Genomic DNA, 18360 nt, shown 5'->3' on the forward strand with positions numbered 1-18360 from the left:
TGGGGAAAGAGATGTGGAGGCTGCAGGAGCCCAGGGTTCCCTCCAGGGTGTGTCTGTTGCTATGGTTACACAGGCACCTAGGGTGACAAACCCTGAATCAGACAGCAAGAGTCTAAACACTCACACATCAGGGAAAGTCCCTGTAATACCCAGAGCTCCCTTTGCATGGCTCCCTCCTCACAAGGATGCCAGCCAGACGGCGCCCTGGGTGACTCCACACTTCATGGTCAGAGGCCCCTGGCTGCAACACCACAAGCCTTTATTTGATGCTTCTTGCCCAGTGCCCAGCCCCGTGCCCACTTCAGCTCCTGCACGTTTCTGCTGTCTTCCGCCCTGGAAGCATGCTCGGCGGGGCTTGCTATGCCCACCTGTAACTTCTGGGCTCCAGCCAGAGCAGGAGGAGCCAGTGCCAGTAGGGGGAAGCCACCGCTGTGGAAGTGGGAGTCTGGGGTCTTGGTGGGGTTGGATCCTGAGGCTGCAGCACCTGCCGGAGAAGGCGCTTCCTGAGCCCTGGTGCGGGGTGGAGCTTGGCTGCTGCCAGGGGTGCGGGGAGGGGAGGGGGCTGGGGAGGGAGGAGAAGAAGGAAAGGGGGAGTGCGGCAGGTGGGAGGCAGCACCTTCCACTCTCTCAGGGCCTCCCTCCCTAGCCTGCCCTGCAGTACTAGATGCTTCCTTATGCAACACTGTAGAATGCCAGACGAGGGAAGGGGGGTAGGGGCTCCGTATCCCTACCTCTATGTACAGTCACTCAGCATGGCCTGGCTCTGCAATGTCACCGTGCTTTTCCACACTTGTGCACTAGCTGCCCGTTCCTGCACATTTGCATCCTGAGCTGACCCTCCCCCTCCCAGCCCAGCCCCTGTTCAGAGGGAGCAGGCGTGGGGGCCCAGCCAGTCACCTGCCTGGTAGGCACAGCTTCCTCCCACCGTGGCTCTTCAGTGTGTGGCTGAGGCTGCAAGAGAACCGCAGGTTAGAGCATGGCTAGGGGAGGAGGAGGGGAGGGTTACAGGGTGGGGGAATGGGGGAAGGGAACCGCAGAGGGTCCCGGCTACATGCCTCTCCCCCCACTCCTGGCCTTCACTCCCCTGTCCTCCTGCCTTGGATTTTCAGCTGCATCTAGTTCAAGTTCTCCTGATGCTCTCCAGCTCACCTTTGACCTCCAGCCGGCATTCCACCGAGGCCTCACCCAGCACGTTGACCGCCTTGCAGGTGTAGACGCCGGAGTCAAAAGGGCTAGGCTTACGAATCTCCAGGGTGCAGATCCCCTGCTCGGAGATGGCTCGGTACTTGGGATCGCCCTGGATGTCCATCTTGTTCTTCATCCAAATGATCTTGGGCTGGGTGGAGTCATGGTCAGGGCAGAGCTGGGATGCCAGCTTCAGGGTGGGGTAGACAGGCCTGGGTGATGCCCCCCACCCCTGTACTGCTCCAGCTCCTCACCTTGGGCGATGCTCGGACACTACAGAAGAGCTGAGTGCTGTAGCCAGGTGTGGAGGTGTGGTCAGCCAGGGGCTGTGTGAACGAAGGGGCTTCTGAGAAGTCTCGCTCGACAAACCCTTTGGGTTTGGCTACAATACCTGGGTTTGCAGAGAAAGTGGAGGCAGATCTGAGGGTGCAGAAGTGGGGGGCACCCTAAGACACTCCTTATCTAAGCTTGTAGGGGAATTTCAGGGAGCATGCCTCTCAGAGGCCCGGGATGGGGAATGGAGTGGGCAGGCCAGGGGCTGGCCTGGTGGCAGGTGTCCTGGCAGTCTGTGTCTGGCTGGCTTCTTTCCTTTTCTAAACACAAATTCTGAATTCTGTGCAGCACAGGGTGGTGTTAAAAGAAGGTATCTGGTGGAGCCTGCAGGACATTGGGGACCAAGACCTGGGACTTAGTGCTGGATGCAGGGGTGCCTGGCACCTGCTGAGATGGACAAGAGCAACCCTCTCCTGTTTGATCGGCCAGCCAGCTGCGTTCTCTCTGGCCCCGGAACTCTGTGCTTCCAGCAAACAGCCCTGAGGCTGCCTGGCTGTGTGCATCAAGATCTCCTGGGATGCAGTGGCTGTGTGGGGCTGGCAGAACAAGTGCACGGCTACTTGCTCATTTGCATGGGTCTGCTGTGGTGCGTTTGCTGAAATCTGTCAGCTGCATCCATTACTTCGATTTCAAGCCTCTGTGTGTATGTGTGCGCGCCTGCGCACGCACCCACACACCCCTGCTGTGAGGCGGGAGGGCAGCAGATATCCCAGGGGGTGGGCACCTAGGAGAAGCCACAGAGCCGTGATGACCCTGGGGAATGCTGGCCCACCCACCTGCCTTCTGGATGTGCGCCAGCTCCTTGGTGACTGTGGCTGAGTCGCTGAGGCCACACAGGTTTTCGGAGAAGACCCGGAAGGAGTAAGAGTTGCCAACGATGAGATCGGAGATGGTGCAGGTGGTGGGGTGGTAGCGTTCCAGCACCGTGAACCATTGCTGTGGGGACAGAGCGGCTGGTCACCCTTGCCTGGCTTCTCCCACCCTGCCAATCAGCAGCCCCCTCCTCAGCGGCACTTGCTCACTCCACACCCCAACCTGGGGGACCTGGGTCAGCCAGGGGGCCTCAGAGAATCCGCAGCCTCAGCTTCTCTTAGAAGGGTAGGCGTTCAGCCCCTGAGCAAGGCTCCATGTGTTCATTTCCATACACAGGAAGCCTCCAGAACATGAACAGAGGAGGAGGTAGCAGCCCAGAGAAGGGGCTGGTCCTGGCCAGGGCCCCGCAGGGAGTCAGAGTGGTGGTCCTTAGCATGCGCAGTAGGCGGGTCCCTCCTCTCCGACTTCACCTGCCACACGGCTCACCCCTGTCTTCTTGTCTGCCTTCTGCACCGTGTACCCAAGGAGTTCTGTGTTGCCCGTGTCCTGGGGTGGGCTCCACTCAAGAGCGGCATTACAGCCCCACACATCCAGGAGCTTGATGCTGCTGGGGGGCCCAGGTTTCTCTGCAGGACCAGAGGGGAAGGGATGGGTGTCAGCACCCGGCAGGCCTGCCTCCCAGTCCTCACAGCCTGATGTGGTTCCTGCCAAGCCCCGTGGGCCATGCCCCACTCTTCCTGCCAAGCTGGGTGCTTCTGCGCCCTGGCCCCCGTACCAATCACCAGGATGTCAATGGCTGCCTTGGCCTCCAGGTCTTCCAGCTGCACAGTGAGCTCATAGCGGCCCGAGTCACAGCGCTGGGCCGAGCGGATGAAGAAGATGGAGTCCTGCTCACTGCTGCGCACATTCACACGCTGCATGTCCAGGGCGTGGCCATCATGGGTCCAGGAGGCCTGGGGCTTGGGCTTCCCCTGACGGAGAGGAAGCTGCAGGGTGAGTGCAGGCAGGGGCCCACACCCCCGGAAAGAGGGGAGACCTGCTTCCCCTACTACCCTGATCTTCTCAGCTTCTGACCACTGAGTCACAGGCCCAGTTGAGAGTGCAGGCCGCCCTGGTGGATTCCAGGTAGGCCCCGATGGGGGTCCTGACACTCCCCAGGCTCCCTGCAGGGACCCACCTGAAAGGGGATCTGCAGGTTGATGGCTTCTCCCACACGGCGGACGTAGGTCTGACGAAGGTGGCGGGGGACGCGGATCTTGGGGGCCTCTGCATCAGAACAGGAGTCCAGGCTTAGCACAGCAGTGGGACAGCTGGGGAGGACAGTTGGCTGGCAGGTGGCAGGAGGACTGGGTATGTCCTGGCTGCCTCCCCATGGGGAAAGGCGGAGTTCTCACTGCTCCAGATCTAGGGAACCCCATCCCCATGAGGTCTTTGGGGAGCTGAGAAATGAGAGGTTGCTGGCAGGACAGGGCCACCGTGGTGTGAACTGGTAGGCATCTTGGGCACTGCCTTGGCACCTTGACCTGGCTAGGCTATTTGCCTGCAAATCCCCAGACTCCAGATGGGCCCCCCAACCTCTCGGTCTCCCCCTAGTGGGGAGCAGGTAGTTCACCTGTTGCACTACTGGGTAAAGGCAGCCTAGTCTTCCTCCTAGGAAACCAGCACAAGATAACCTGACACCACCTCAGAACAGGACTTTCTGGGAACCCTATTTGCCCACCCCTCTGTCTCTAGGCCCTACTAGGAGGATTTTGGGGTTTTCCTTATGCACTGCTCCCACAATCTTTCCATCTTGCAGCTGGCAGGTCGTTCTTGGACTTGTCAGCCCCCTGCTAGACTAGGGAACCACCTTCTCACGCATCTAGCATCTAGCCAGGTGCACTCACTAAGCATTGCCAGGGAGGCTGCCTCAGCCGCTGCCCTTCCCCCTGCATGGGTGCTGGAGCCAGGACTGGGGCTCCTCCGTGGCAAACAGGTGGCAGCAGTTGGCTGGTGGCATGCAGAACGCGGAGGAGACAGTGAGAAGGGACACTGTGTCTCCAAGGATTAGCTGAGCGGGTACAGGGCTCTGGAGCCTCGGGCTTGGAATGCTTCAAGGGCAGCTGCAGGGGGCCAGGAATGCTTGGCAGCCCCAGGTGGCTGGGAGGGACAGCTGGCCTGGGCGGCTGCTGGACAGGGCCCTGCTTCACCCTGTCCTGAGGAGCCTGGATGCTCCTTACTTGCTCTGGGCCTCCTCAGCCCCTTCTCTCCAGGAAATCCCCTCTTGTCCTGCCAGAGGCACCTGCATGGTACAAGAATGTGGAGCTGGCCCCCTTCAGCAGTGATGCTCCCTGGGGTCTTTTGGTGATGGATGGGGGGACCTGTGGTGAGGTGCAGGATGCTGCAGGCCACTGCCAGGCCAGCCAGGCAGCTGTAGTTGCTGCCACCAGGGTGGGGGTTGCATCTCATCCAGACTCCTGTGTGGGCTTTGGAACCCCAGGCCTGGCCTAGGAGGGCTAGGGGCAAGCCTGGGCCCCTGGGGACCTGCTTGGTCTGGCTACGATGATCCCTGAGTCTCAAACTTGAACCCAAACTCAACCCCATTCTGTAGTCTCAATACTTTCTCCTAGAGGTCTTTCTAGACTCCTGGAGGTAGGGTTCTGTCCCCCAGCTCTGCTGAGAACTGGCTGAGGCAGAAGGTGGAGAAAGCTCCAGGCCACCTGCTTGTCCATGTCTCTTCTCACCCTGGGGCCCCCTGCTGTCTCTAGAGACTCGAGATCGGACCCAGTGACTCACCGCCATTAACAGACTGAAACCTGACCAGCCCTGGCAGGGGAGTGGGGGCGGGTTTGAGGCTAATACACCCTGCAAATAGAAATATTAGCCACAGGGACAGCAGCTGGCCTCCAGTGCCCAGTGGGTGCTGCCTTGCGGGGATGGAGAAATTCTGTGGCCGTTCTGTGGCCTTTTCTTCTTCCCGCCAGGGTCACGGTGGGAGCAGGACCAGCAGGGCCTTCTTACTGCTGCAGACCCCTGAGGGGAGGTGGGGACCCATGGGGCCCAGGACATTTCCCTGGTGCTGCTGAGGACTGAAGATCAGACAGGAGGGAGTACAGAGAGGTCATCGAACCTGGGTCCCAGGGACCTGGAGCTTCTGTTGGTGGCCATGGCAAAACCCCTCCCCGAGGCTTGGCCCACTCAGCTCCAGAGGGCCCTGGCTGCCTGGGAAGCAGGACCTCCCTACAAGCAGGTGTGTGTGAGTGTGGCGGGGTGGGCTTGCCTTTCCACCAGGTGAGGGCTGTGCAGCAAGGTGACGAGGGGCTTTACCGATGGTCTCCAGGATGTGGACAGGCTGTTCCAGCACGGCCGGTGGGCCGGCACCCACCAGGCTCACGGCAGTCACGCGCAGGAAGAACTTGTCCCCCAGTGCTAGGTTCCGCATCGTCTGCTGGGTCACCATCAGGGGCCGGGCGTTCACAGGTACCCACTCTGAGGCTGGGCAGGAAGGCAGAGAGAGGGGGTGGGGAGGGGGTGAGGCCTTGTCCGTGGGCTTTCCCTTCTTGCTGGTTGTCTGGGAACACTGATCACCACCCCCCCCCCCCCGGGGTCTGTCTACCCCTTGCTGTGCCCACCTCAACCTCTGAGTTTCCAGCGGAATCAGAGACACATCATGGCCTTATAGTAGTGGCCAGAGGTGAGAAGGACGAAGCCAGAGAGGGCTGGATACATTTGCAAAGTCATACAGCGAGATGGGGGGGGCCTCGCCATACCTCCTCATTCTCTCATGGCCTGTCCCTGTAGTACAGCCCCTCTCTAAGCGGGGGTTTTTTGAGGCATAGCTGACTATCAGAGGTCCCTGGTGGGGCAGGAAGGGCAGGAGTGGATGCCTCCCCATCTTCTGTGATTCCCTGACTGGCCCCAGTGCCCAGCCCCTCTCCTCACCACCCAGTATTCACCTCCTTCCCGGCGGAATTCCAGCACATAACCCTGGAGCCCCAGCTTTCCCAGGCGCTCTGGGGGCTCCCAGCTCACGGTCACCGAGCTGCTGCTCACATCTTCCAAGGCCAGCCGCAGGGGGGCGCTGGGAACATCTGTGCGGGAAGTCTTGGTGAGTTCAGGAGCCCCCCTCCTCTCCTTATGCCCGTCCCCTGCCCCGCCCCGCACCACCCTTGGTCACCTTCACTGAGGGGTGCAGGTTTTGCGGCTGCAGGGGCTTCTGCAGGGGCCGCGGGAGCCCCAGGGGCAGGTTCCTGAGAGACAGGGTCCTGCGGCTGTAGGGGCTGCTCCTCCGCTGCTGCTGCTGCTGCTGAGGGCTCAGTGCTGGGCGCCTTGGCAGGCTCAGCCGTTGCCTCCTCCGTGCTGGGGGCAGGGGTCTCAGAGGCGGCTTTTCCCGTCATTGCTGGGCAGGTTGGGGCTCGCACTGCTGTGTGCAGGGTCGGTGTGGCGGGCCTGGGGCTCCAGGATGCCTGGGCCACCTCCGTCTGGGTTTATATAGCTAGGGGCTGCCCCGCCCCCTGCCAACGATTCTCAGCTGTGGGGTCAGGTCAGGTGGGGGGCTGGGAGCAAGGCGTCCAGGCTAGGAATAGATCTAGGGGAGGAAGTGCACAGGCCCCTTGAGGCGCTCACTCCCTTGTCCAGCACCCTGGCTGTGCCCGCCACCAGAGTGCTGCTGCCCGGGGAGTGGGGGAGGGCGTGTATGGGAGAGCTGGGACTTGGCTGGGGGCCGGTGCCAGGTGACAGGGCTGTGGGGAGAGTGTCCATCTGGGGATGGAGACCAGACTGAACTCTGAGTATCTCCAGGGCCACCTGTTTCCGGGGCTTCTTACACCAGGGAGTAGGGCTCAGAGTCCCCCTGACACCTTCCCCTGGGGTCTGTAGTCCGCTAGGGCTCTCCCCTGTGCTGTGTGAGGTTGAGGGAGTGGGATGGGGTTCCCCAGGACACTAGCGGCTCAGGGTGTCAGGAAGAGTGGACATTTCAGAGCTCACAGTTGAGCACATCGCCTGTGGTGGGGTGGTCTGTGGGTTCTGCCTCAGCACAGCAGGTGCACAGGACAGACGGAGGGGGATCTGGAACCTGCCCTGCTAGAATGCACCTGCTCCAAGTCGCAATGACCTTGTTCCAGTCAGGAGGGGCCAGTGCTCCATGACCCGATCACCTACTGATGGCCTCACTTCTTGCTGCCACTGCCTGGGTTCATGGTCAGGCTTCCTTGGTTTCCCTTTGGTACACAAAACCCTTTTCCCTAGGGGTTGGGACAAATTGGAGGCGGATCTTGGAAAGGCACTACTGCTGGAAAACAGCTTTCAGAATCTTCGAGATTCTTTGAAGCAGGGTGTAGGTGGGAGCGTTCCCAGTATAGGGCAAATGAGACATCTGTGACCACATTTCTAGACATGGATTGAATAAAACATTAGCCCAGGTCATTCCTTGAAAAACCACAACAGTAAGATGTTACAACTATTTTGCAAGCATGACAGTCCTGACAGGGCTGATGGGTCTGCTTGGCAGCACCCCAGCACCACCCCCAAATGCCCACCTCTGTGCCCTAGGAGGTGGGGAGGGGAATGTGCACAGCAGGACGACCCCGAGCTCTGGGGGACACGGCTGGCTCCAGTGGAAGCATAGAGAAATGACTGGCATCTTTGTAAACCCTAAAGTGAAATACAAGGTGAAAAGCGGTGGGCATGGGGCAATGCTCGGCCCTCCGGGGCAGCAGGAAGAGCAAGCCACGCAGAATGCTGTCCTCTTGTGGGCTGGAAGCTTGTTCAAGATGCAGTGAGCTCGCTGCACCCAGGGATGCCAGTCGGTGGCCAGGTCAGACAGAAAGCAAGGTGATGATCAGAACAGAAGTTGGGGTGGGGGTGGCCTACAGTGGTGGGATAGGAGTGTGGCCTCGAGGTGTACTCAGGAGAGACTTGCTGTTCTGAGTGGAGGCCGCACAGGTGTTCCCTGCGTGATGATTTATACCAGACATATTCCTTCCAAGCATATGTCTGTCAGTTTCAGAATCAACAGTCCTGTCATTTCTTTAGCAATAGATAACATGCTGCCCTTTCTTGGGGCTGGCTGTCCTAGCTGGATCCAATAGTAGAGGGCCCCTCAGGTGGTGCCCGTGGCCTCTGGCTGGTGATTCAGTGTCCTGCTGGACAAGGAGCAGTCCTTGGAGACCCGATCTTCATCCTTGGCCTCTGACTCTGCAGCTATAAGCAAATGTGACTAACCCTGAAGCTCCCTGAGTCAGCCCTGGAGAGCCTGCCCAGGCTGGGGGGAAGGGTGGCCCCAGGGGACGCGGACTGGCGGCCACTGCCATGGGGTGGGCTGGGCAGCGGGCAAGGATCAGGCTACACGTGGCCACACTAGCCAGCAGTGAATGCCATGTACCCTTCTGAGCGCTGGCCAAGGCCCTTGCTTTCCCTGCCTTTAGTGGGGCTGTGACCTTGGGGGTCAGGTGCATCTGCCCTGCTTCAGCTGGTTTGGATTTCAAGGCCACCGGCAGGTGTTCTCTTCCCTATTTCTCAAACCAGAGTCACAAACCATCCGGCCACCTCAAGATCCTTCCAAGTCACAGACAACGCAAATATCAGGGACTCCAGGCACAAGTTCCAGCCATCTTCAGAGCCCCCGCTGCAGCATCCCAGCTCATCCCAACCGTCTCCCACCAGAGCCCCAGGCCAGCCTGAGCTGAGATGCTCTGAGCGCTGTGCCTCTGAGCTGAGGGAGCAGAGTGAGCAGCAAGGGAGCCCAGGACATGGGACAGCCCTTGGATTCCACCCTGCCCTGCAGTGGGAGGCTTGCCTTCAGGCAGAGGTGCCTGTCACTGGGGGGTTTCCCTGCAGAGATACCCCCCAACACCAGAGGACAGGGAGGGGGCATAAGATGACATTCAGGGTTCTTTGCTGTGCCTGGTCCTATAATGGGCTCTCACTATCACCCACCGTGATAGGAAGAAATGAAATGCTAGCTGAAGGGCCTATGGCAAGAAGCTAAATTTCTTGCAATAAGAAACTGAACTGGGAGACCACAATGAATGCTGGAAGGCCTGCAGCTTGGCTTGGCTAAGTCCACAACGGGTGACACAGGAACTGCCACAGTCTCCTCTGAGGGTTAGTGGGCCTGGCATAGCTGGACGTGGCAGCTTTATCTCAGGCAAGCATTGGACTCCCAGGGCTCAGAAAGAAGAATCCAGAAGAGGGGCAGTGCAGAGCCCCATGAGGGGTGGGTCCAGTGCCTTACAAAGATAGACCAGAGCTAGGGCTGAGGGACAAGCTGTGCTATTTTATTGAACAGTTGTGGGAGTAAGAAAGGGAAGGGAGAGAGGGGCTGCGATTATATTCCTATGAGGAGGTTGCGGGCTGGGCAGAGGGTATAAATGGTAGGGTCACTGGCTATTGGAGGACCTGGGGCTACTTCTTGTCCTTTAAGAGGCATGACCATGAGCAGGAACTCAAAAACATAGCCTCACACCAGCATTTCCACTCATCGGCAGGTGTGCCTTGCACTGTGCTGGCCCTCAGTTGCTCACAATCCCCACAGCCCCATGCCCTGTGCTCCCCATCTTACACACCATGCTGCGTTCTGCACAGGTTCCCAGGCCCAACTCTGGACTCCACGGTGCAGGTGGAGCCCGGGCTGAGGGGAGAGTGGCCTCCGCAGCCCCCACCTTCCTACCCCTGCCCTATACAGAGTGTAGGACAAGGGGCAGGCTAAGGTGCAGCCAGGGCATCCTTGATGGCGTTGCTGAGAGGGAAACGTAGGTTCTGGCCACAGAATGAGCCGCGGAAGTCATCCAGGTCCAGCGCCCACACCATGGCACCCGCCAACTGCCTGCTTTTCAGGTATTGCACCTGGTAAAGGAGCAGAGCAGGCAGGGCTTGGGTCCCTGGACCAGAGGGGTGTGTGTGTGTGTGTGTGTGTGTGGTGGGTGATGTGTGGTTCGGCCCTCTCCAACCAGGAGGAGGGAACAACAGGTGCTAAGACCCACGTACCGGTGACCCAGTCCCCACTGTTTAGGGGACTAGATTTGGACCACCTTGGATAGGCCTCCCACCTCCCTCTTTATCCTGGGGTTTGAGCTCTGGGAAGCCTACCTTCTTTTTGACACTCTCCAGGTCATCGTATCCCACCCACTGGTTGCCCTTGGTGGCATAAGGGACCTGTTGGCCCAGGAGTCTGTGGACCGTGGCACCTTGGAGGAAGTCACAGATCTGAGAAGAGAACAGAGCAGGGATCATGTGGGGAGTGGCAGCTGACTCAGCAGGTGGTGGGGAGAAATCAGCCCACCAGGTCTCTGACAGTCCCTCTCTCTGGCTTCTACTAGTTGGTGTAAAACAAGTGTGAATCCAGCATTCCTCAATGCCACAGCAAAGCAGCTGTAAGGGGGTTCCTTACTGGCTTCCTCCCTCATGTAGATTTGAGGACAAGTTCAGGGCTACACAGAGAACAGAGGCTAGACTGAAACACAGAACCTGCCTCCTGGCCCTGGATCTTTCTCATGCTGGCAGGAAGACCCCACTTGGTGGCTGGGGGGGCAGGCATGTGCTTTCATCCGCCGGAGATGGAGTGGCAGAGACCTCAGTGTGTCATCTCTTTCTCAAGGACATGATGCCAACAGAGGATTATTTTATTCCCAAAGGAGAAAAGGAGGGTGAGGGCAGTCCCCTTCCCAGGGTGGTGTTGGTGGTGTTGGGAGCTCTCATGGTCTCCTTTGGCTCCCTTACCTCATAGTAGGCGAGTATCCCCTCCTCCTTGGTGAACCGGCCTGGCAGTCCCGGTCCCAAGATGGGGACGCCAACGCCAGTCTTGGAAGAGGCCAGTGTGAAGCTCTTGCCGAAGGCAGGGATGCCCAGGAGCAGCTTACTGGCTGGGACCCCCCGTCTCAACACGTAGCCCACAGTGTAGTCCTGGATGGGGACAGGGCAAGGAGGAATTTGTGGGTGGGGTGGTATGGGCAAGGACCCCTGTGCTTCAACCATGGGATGTGGGCATCCTGGCAAGTGACAGAGCTCCGGGCACGCACAGCATTGCTGAATCTGTCAGGACTTGCATCCTCTTGGCCCCGGAACAGGGGGCTATGGTGTCCGGTGGTCCCACGCCAGGCTCCGTGGAAATCATAGGTCATGAGACTGATGAAATCCAGGTGTCTGGGGAGGAAGGGCAGAGCGGGAAATTAGAAAAGCCCTTGGCTGCACATCCAAGGCCCCAGCAGGATGTGAGCCGGGGCAGGAGGCAGCTGATGCGCAGGCTGTTAAACCAAGTCCCAGCGTTCCCAGTGAGCACTGCCCTGGCTGCTGGCCCACCTACCCCGGGCAACAAGGGCACATGGGGTGAGAGTGGGTCCCTGTATCTTGGCCCAACACGCATGTGGGAGCCGGCCTCCTGCTCCCCTCCAGGACAAGCCGACCAATAGCAACATGGGAAGTTGCTGAGAGGAGGCAGGGCAGGGGAGGCACAGGGGACCAAAGCGATGGAACCCAAAGACACAAGAGGGTGGGAGGAAGTGTCCTTTGGGGCTTGGGAGCAGCAGAGGCGGACTCCACAGCACAAGCTTCTGCCACTGGGAGAATGGTGCACAATGCCTTCGTCACCAGCAAAGTCTGGACAAACACCAAGTCTTTGCCTCTCTAGGGTCCTGAAGAAGAGCCTAAGGTCACTGTTCCAGCTTGAGGCTTTCCCGGGATCCCTCTGGAGCCATCAGGCCACTGGGCTGCTGGCAGCCATTCTCAGGGGGCTCTCGTGCCGGTCCCTGATGAGGGGGTGGCCAGCGGGGAGGGGTGTGAGGTTATCTCATTTTGGAAAACTAAGTCTTTTTCTTCTGTGTTGGTCTTGTAGGCACTGGTGTCCTGCCCCAGCCTGGCATGGGGAAACACTTATGATGGCTGGGTGGGTGTGCAGTGTCTATACCCTTTCCAGAATGCAGTCCTGGCAACTGTCAGCAGATCAGCAGCACCCCAGAGGAAAAGGAAGGGCAGGCATTGTTATGTCCCATTCGACAGATGGGAAATTGAGGCACAAGGTAGTGATGTGACCTCTTCCTGGTCCACAGGATCAAGGCCTGGAAGAGTTAGGACTCTCAGACTCTTGGTCCACCTTGTGTACTTTGGGATACCAGGGCAGGTAGAGGGGGTGGGGAGCAGGAAGGAGGGAGGTGACCGAGGCATGAGGGACACTGGCTGCACACCTGGATATCTGGACAATATCGTAGCCGCTGTCGAGGGCCACCTTCCCCGCGGACACTGCCGCGCTCAGCAGCAGCTCATCTGCTCCACCCTGGGCCTCCCTGGCGAACTCAGCCTTCATTTCCTGGGGGAGGCAGGTAGGAGAGTGAAGGGGGCCTGGAGGCAGCAGGGGAGAGGCTGTGAGCTCTGAGTCCCTGGTTGCCCTCCTGCTTCTGCTGTGACGGGCAGCTTATGGAGATGACAGTGTGACCTCAACTTTTTCGTAAAGTCTGTGTAGACCCCCAAGCCCCATGCATACCATCGGTCTGGGTGACAAGTGATAAACCTTCAACCTTTTGCCCCTCCCACTGCCTGCCACGCCCTCCCTCATCGGCCAGCACCTTGATGAGTTTGGTGAGATGATCCCTGTCTCTCTGTGAGGGGTAGAGCCAGGCCAGGTCCAGCCCGTCGAAGCCGTGGGCCCGCAGAAATGGCGCCACTGACCTGATGAATTGCCTTCGATTCTTGGGTTTGGAGGCAATTTTGGAAAACCTAGGGTGAAAGCACAGTGTTCCATGGTTGGAAGAGGCATCCCTGGGCCTGGGGAGCAGGGAGTCCCACCTTGTCCAGCTGGAGGAGGCCTTGACTGGGACAGGCCCAGTACCCAGGGGAAGAAACCAAGCAGGGGAGACTGTGTGACTCCTGGCAAGTTTCTCCCTGTCTCTGAGTTCTTTCTGGGTTGTCGGCAGTACATGAGGCAGGCCCCGGATAGGAACCTCTAAAATCCCCCCTAGAGTGGGTTGGGAAGACCCAGGCCTCCTTGCTGCTGTTCCAGACCCTCTAGGCCCTCTTACCTCTGAGAGCCAAAGTTCCATCCACCCACAGACAGGAGAGTCTTCAGGTTGGGGTTCCTGCAGGATGGGGAGGGGCAGGGCAAGATGGGGTCAGCGGATCAGGTGGCCCCATGTCTCGGGGGCCACAGGCAGGCTCCAGCTTTGGGAAGAGGCTGGCTTAGGCCTCCGGGGCCCTCCTTGTCAGTGTTCTGAGTGGTCACAGACTTGACCACTGTCTTCCTTGCACTGGGAAGTCAGCGTAGGGCAAAGCAGAGCCATGAACATTTTTCATACTCCCTGGAGAGGGGAGGAGATACCTCCAAGTGCATCCAGATGCTGCCCAGCACCCACCTTTAGCTGCCCCTCTTGTCTAAGCTAAGCCCTCCAATTCCCCACCCACAAGTGGGTGCTGGGTGTCCATGTCCATGCTGCCAAGCAGGGCTGCCAGTACACCCCTGTCCTCCCCATGCCCTGGCTGGCCCGTAGTTCAACCTGCTCTTGAGTGCATTCAGCATGCCATAGAGCGTGGCGTCATTCCACTCCCATGTGTCAATCTCATTGTTGCTTATGTTGGCAAAGCTGTAGATGATGTGGGTGCAGAGGGAGTGGTTGATGACATCTGGGAAGCAGCTCCCATCCCCCTCTCGGTACTGGGACCAGTTGGTGTAATAGCAGACCAGTTTGTAGGCGGAACCTGGAGGAGAAGGAAGGGGTAGGCCTCCAGGCTGAGCCCAAGTTACCCCCACCCTGCCCATGGGGCTTGGGGTGAGTGGGGTGGGGTGAGGGAAGAGTAGCTTGGGTCTTTGGCTTGGCATGGAGCAGCTGCAGAGGCTAAATATGCTGTAGACTGATTCATGGGCCTTGTGTGGTGGCAGGGGTAGACTGGCACATGCTGCTGAAATGGGACTTTAGGGTTCCGGTAGGAGGCCTCTTGGAGGAGGTGGCTTTGAAAGAGAATGGTGACCCAGCCCCATGACACTTGGTCTTCCCGTTGGAGCCTTAATCTGAGAGGAACATTGGCCTCTCCTGTCCCCTCTGTGGGAGTGTCCCTATCTCAGCCTGGAGCTGGTGGTACATGGGAGCCAGCTCCCAGCATCCTCCCCTCCTGACTCCTGCTGCCGCTGGGGCTGCCTCTCCCTGCCTCTGGGTACTGGGGAGGAGCAGAAGGCATGGCAGTGTGCTGCCACCGGTTGCCTGAGCACTCCACGCCGCTGCTGCTGGTGAAAGCCGCCACTTCCCTGAGCCTTCCTAGGTTTGCTATTTTGAAGTCTCAGATGTTCAGAGAAGTGGACACATGTGACCAATACCTTCCGGTGGCCATGGACTAGCTCACGAGATACCTCCCAGCCAGAGACCCAGAAGAGCCTGGAATAGGGTTCCCTGCTGTGCCAGGCCCCTCCCCATCTCCCCGTGGCCTTGCCATGCATTCCAGGACTGCCGGTGAAGGTGGGGGTGGGGTGGTGGCATTACTCACAACACTGCAGCAGCACCAGGATCGCCAGCCCTGCAGGGGAAACCAGAGCGAGACTGTGCCAGGGTGTCTTGCCTGTGCACCTGCCACCCCTCCCACCAGGGTCTTAGCAGTCCCCCTTCTCTCCTGGCCTGCCCCCAGCCCATCCTAAGCCCAGCAGGCAGGTGGCCTGGCTCCAGAGTGCAGTGGCTTCTAAGAAGCCCCGACCCAGTCTCCATTGGCCTTGGTCAGTCCAGAGACCTGTCTGAGTCACCCTCAGTCCCATTCTGACAGTAGCGGAGTGGGTTGTGGTGCGGCCTCTTCCTGGGGTCCCCTCTACCCTGTGCTTTTTATACCAATCCCCTCCCACTTCCCCTTACAGGAACTGCACTGTGTGTCAATGGAGGAGCCCCAGCTGGCCAGCAAGGCAAGGCCGGCAGGGAAGATTGAGAAAGCCTGGGGTTTTGAAATGTCTGGGACAGTTCTGCCAGCAAGGTGGTGGGCTGGGAACTCAGGGGGTGAGTAGGGGTGACTCAGCTTCCTTCTGTACCCCACTCCTGCTGCTCCTGGTCAGCAGCTTCCCAATTTCCCTGGCAGCCCTGGGCACAGACTCTTGTCTGGGCCAATCAGGTTACATACATGCAGCCTCAGAACAAGGCTGCTACTATCCAGCTCTGCCTGCCTTTCTCTCACACTCTGCCTGCTTCCTGCTCTCCTCCAGTCTGGCCCAGTCTAGCTTTGTGGCAACGGGAGGGACAGAACAAAGAACCCCAAGCTGAGGGCTCCCTGGGGGTAATTAGCCCTTCCTTTTAGCAGTTTCTGCTGTGATCATTTCAAAACAAAACAGATGGAGAGGCAGCTATTCCCAAGAGGGTTCTGAGCTGGGTGCTGTTTCATTTCCCTGATGAAATAGGGAGTCGGGGCCTGGTGCAGACCTAGGATGTGGTCAAGTGCAAAGAAAAAACAGGGACCAGCACAGCTCCCCCTGATCCTTCCCCGGGTCTTCCCCCAGAGGCAGGTGATCTGCCTCCACGGAATCTCCTCCACGGATGCTTCGAACATTCATGCCCCATGGCCAGGTTCTTCTCTCTCCATACTTCCCAAATCTCTCATCACCCTTTATGTAGGAGCAAGCCTCTTAAGGAGGCTGGGGCTGGTGCAGCCCCTGCTCGGGACTCCATCTGGGCCCCCGTTGGAGGCAGATAGGGGAACATACAGAACTCCAGGAGCTAGGCAGGCCACGGGCTTCCAGACACAGCGCCCTTATTAGTTAGCACAGTGTTAGGCAGTGACTGACGTCAGCCACGCTGCGCGGGCAGCCCTCTTTCCAGGAGGTCTGCCTCCTGCTCCTCCACTCTCGTTCTTTCGCCTTCTCTGAAGCTCTGATAACCCATTTCCTTCACTGTAAGATGGGGCGGGGGGTTGTCCGGGGGTGGCCGTTTGGTCTTACGTTCAGATGCTGCGGCTTCCTTCCCGCTCATGCGGATCCTGGGAAGACAGACGATGGTGGCTCAGGTGGTTGGTCGGGTCCCTACTGGCTTGAGTTGCTGGCTCCCAGCTCCAACCTGGGCATCTGGAGAGAAAGCCGGCAGATGGGAGCGCCGACTATCTGGCCATCTCTTTCTGTCTCTCTGCTTTTCTAATTAATTTTGAATAATTACGGGAAGGAGTTTGGTTCAGTGATGAAGTTACTGCTTGGTCTGTTCACATCCTGTTCCCTGGGAGGACCTGGTTTGAGTCTTGGCCACTCCACTTCTGACCTGGGAAAGGCAGTAGCTGATGCTCTGGGTCCCAGGTTTCTGCCTTCCATATGGGAGACCTAAGCTGGCTTCCGGATTCCTGGTTTCAGCCTGGTCAAGTTGTGATTATAGCAGCCATTTAAGGAGTGAACCAGTGGATGGAAGATCTCTCACTACACCCCCTTCTGTCTCACTCAAATACAGTGAATATAAATAAATAAAAATTTGAAGTATCATTCGTACAAACACAAAGAATTCCATGGTTGCCAGAGTCATACTCTGAATGCTACAGGGTGACAGCTTCCTCCTTTGAAAGGAATTGTCTTCCTTTGTACCTGAGTTGATTGACAACTCCTGTGCACTGGAGCACAGAGGAAGAACTCCCCTCGTCTCTAGTAGCGATGTGGCACAGTGGTTTGCATGTGGAAGTGTTCACATGGTGCAAGGCATTCAAGAAGCACCTCCTTTCTTCCTTTGTTACAAATCACCTCCTAGGCTAGAACTGGCCCAGGCCTCCCTCTCCTGTGCCCATCGTCAATGATGCATGACCAAGACACGCTCAAGGCCTTACCTCCACAGCCCTGGCCAGGGGTCCCACCCTGTACCCTACTCACCAGCATCTTCTTTTCTGCTTTTAGGCTGTGGCTTCCATAGGTGTCCCTCACAGCCATCTGCAGCTGGGGAGCTTGGTCCCCAGAGTCTGAGGGTGAAGCTACCAAGTGCTGGGAACTTGCTGCCAGCACAGCTGAGAGGTGGCGCTGCTGTGGGCCATGATTAGACTGGAGCAGGTCACCAGGGTGAAGCCCTCATGTCTGTGCGTTGCAGGATGCCTTACCCAACCCAGCCCCATCTCTTGTCCTGTGATGCTCTTGTCACTTGGGGATTCAGCTGGGAAGAGCACCTCCTCACTCCCCAAAATGGTCCTGACAGCAGGATAACAGTATAAAAGAAAAAAGCTGTAAGACAAGTGTCTGCGTCTGCGTGCCTGGGCAGCCCTCAGTAGGCTCTGCCCTGCACTGGTCACAGGGGCCGTGCAGAGAGGTAGGTGATAGAGGCAGGACAGGTGTGCACGGAGAGGCAGTCTCTGGCCGCAGGGAACCTATAACAAGCAAAGAAACGGGATGTCAAACAAGAAGATGAATTCTGTGTTAGTGCTGCATGAAGGGAAGTTCAACAGGTGGCCTTGGGGTGTGGGTGGTCAGGGACTGCTTCCTTAAGACTCAGAGTCTCAGGAGGTGGGAAGGAAGGGAGGGGTCAGCCTAGCACAAAAGTGCATGAGCAGGGCAGGCAGCTGTGACACTGCAGCTTAAACTACCGCCTGTGACAGCAACTTCTCATGTGGGTGCTAATTATAGTCCTGTCAGCTCCATTTCTGATCCGGCTCCCTGCAAATGCACCTGAGAAAGCAACAGAGGATGGTCCAAGTGCTTGGCAACCTGCAGCCCACAAGGGAGACCTGGATGGAATTCCAGGTCCCTTGTGTTGGCCTGGTTCAGCTCAGCCATCTAGGGAGGGAACCAAGGGGTAGATAGAAGATCACTCTATCTGTCACTCTGCCTGTCAAATCATTCAATCAGCCTTTAAAAACAACAAAGTCTGGCTTAGGAAACACCAAACAAAGCAAGTACTTAACGGAGAATAGGGATAACTTATTCTTAGTGGTAATCAACAGTGTCCTTACATGTCTCTCGTGGCCACTAAATATCTTCACTCACCTGCATAGAAAAACCAGGGATGCAATTGTTGTCAGGGAAGGCATATTTATAGGAAGGCTTCAAGGCTGGCTCATTTATTTATTTTGGAATGGAGAGAGCTTGGTATTTTCCAGATTTGAAGTGTCACTACCTTACAGTGGTGCTTGGTGAGGCCTGAG

At 58.1% G+C, this 18360-nt stretch overlaps 2 protein-coding genes across 4 annotated transcripts; both read right to left on the minus strand.

Annotated features, from left to right (window-relative positions):
* Window positions 1-242: 242 nt before the first annotated feature.
* MYBPH (myosin binding protein H) lies at window positions 243-7308 on the minus strand. Of its 2 annotated transcripts, XM_004578747.4 has the most exons (11): window positions 6488-7308; window positions 6267-6401; window positions 5638-5805; window positions 3509-3597; window positions 3107-3302; window positions 2818-2957; window positions 2295-2454; window positions 1440-1576; window positions 1150-1336; window positions 898-951; window positions 243-484 (listed from the first exon to the last, which is right to left on the minus strand). In XM_004578747.4, exons 1-10 carry the CDS (start codon window positions 6705-6707, stop codon window positions 935-937), a joined length of 1449 nt encoding a protein of 482 aa, XP_004578804.2. In that variant the 5' UTR covers window positions 6708-7308; the 3' UTR covers window positions 243-484; window positions 898-934. The 2 variants fall into 2 exon arrangements, with proteins under 2 accessions (XP_004578804.2, XP_058525011.1); XM_058669028.1 differs by lacking the exons at window positions 243-484; window positions 898-951 and having other exon boundaries at window positions 1028-1336.
* Window positions 7309-9819: 2511 nt separating this feature from the next.
* On the minus strand, window positions 9820-15068 carry CHI3L1 (chitinase 3 like 1). 2 transcript variants are annotated; one of them, XM_004578945.2, is made up of 10 exons: window positions 15010-15068; window positions 14773-14802; window positions 13791-13992; window positions 13320-13376; window positions 12867-13017; window positions 12489-12610; window positions 11328-11451; window positions 11029-11211; window positions 10399-10515; window positions 9820-10155 (listed from the first exon to the last, which is right to left on the minus strand). In XM_004578945.2, the coding sequence occupies exons 1-10, from the start codon at window positions 15032-15034 to the stop codon at window positions 10015-10017; spliced, it is 1152 nt and encodes a 383-aa protein (XP_004579002.2). In that variant the 5' UTR covers window positions 15035-15068; the 3' UTR covers window positions 9820-10014. The 2 variants fall into 2 exon arrangements, with proteins under 2 accessions (XP_004579002.2, XP_058525013.1); XM_058669030.1 differs by having other exon boundaries at window positions 14992-15066.
* Between the last annotated feature and the right edge of the window lie 3292 nt (window positions 15069-18360).

Source organism: Ochotona princeps, chromosome 10, assembly GCF_030435755.1.
Source record: "Ochotona princeps isolate mOchPri1 chromosome 10, mOchPri1.hap1, whole genome shotgun sequence".
Classification (NCBI taxonomy): domain Eukaryota; kingdom Metazoa; phylum Chordata; class Mammalia; order Lagomorpha; family Ochotonidae; genus Ochotona; species Ochotona princeps.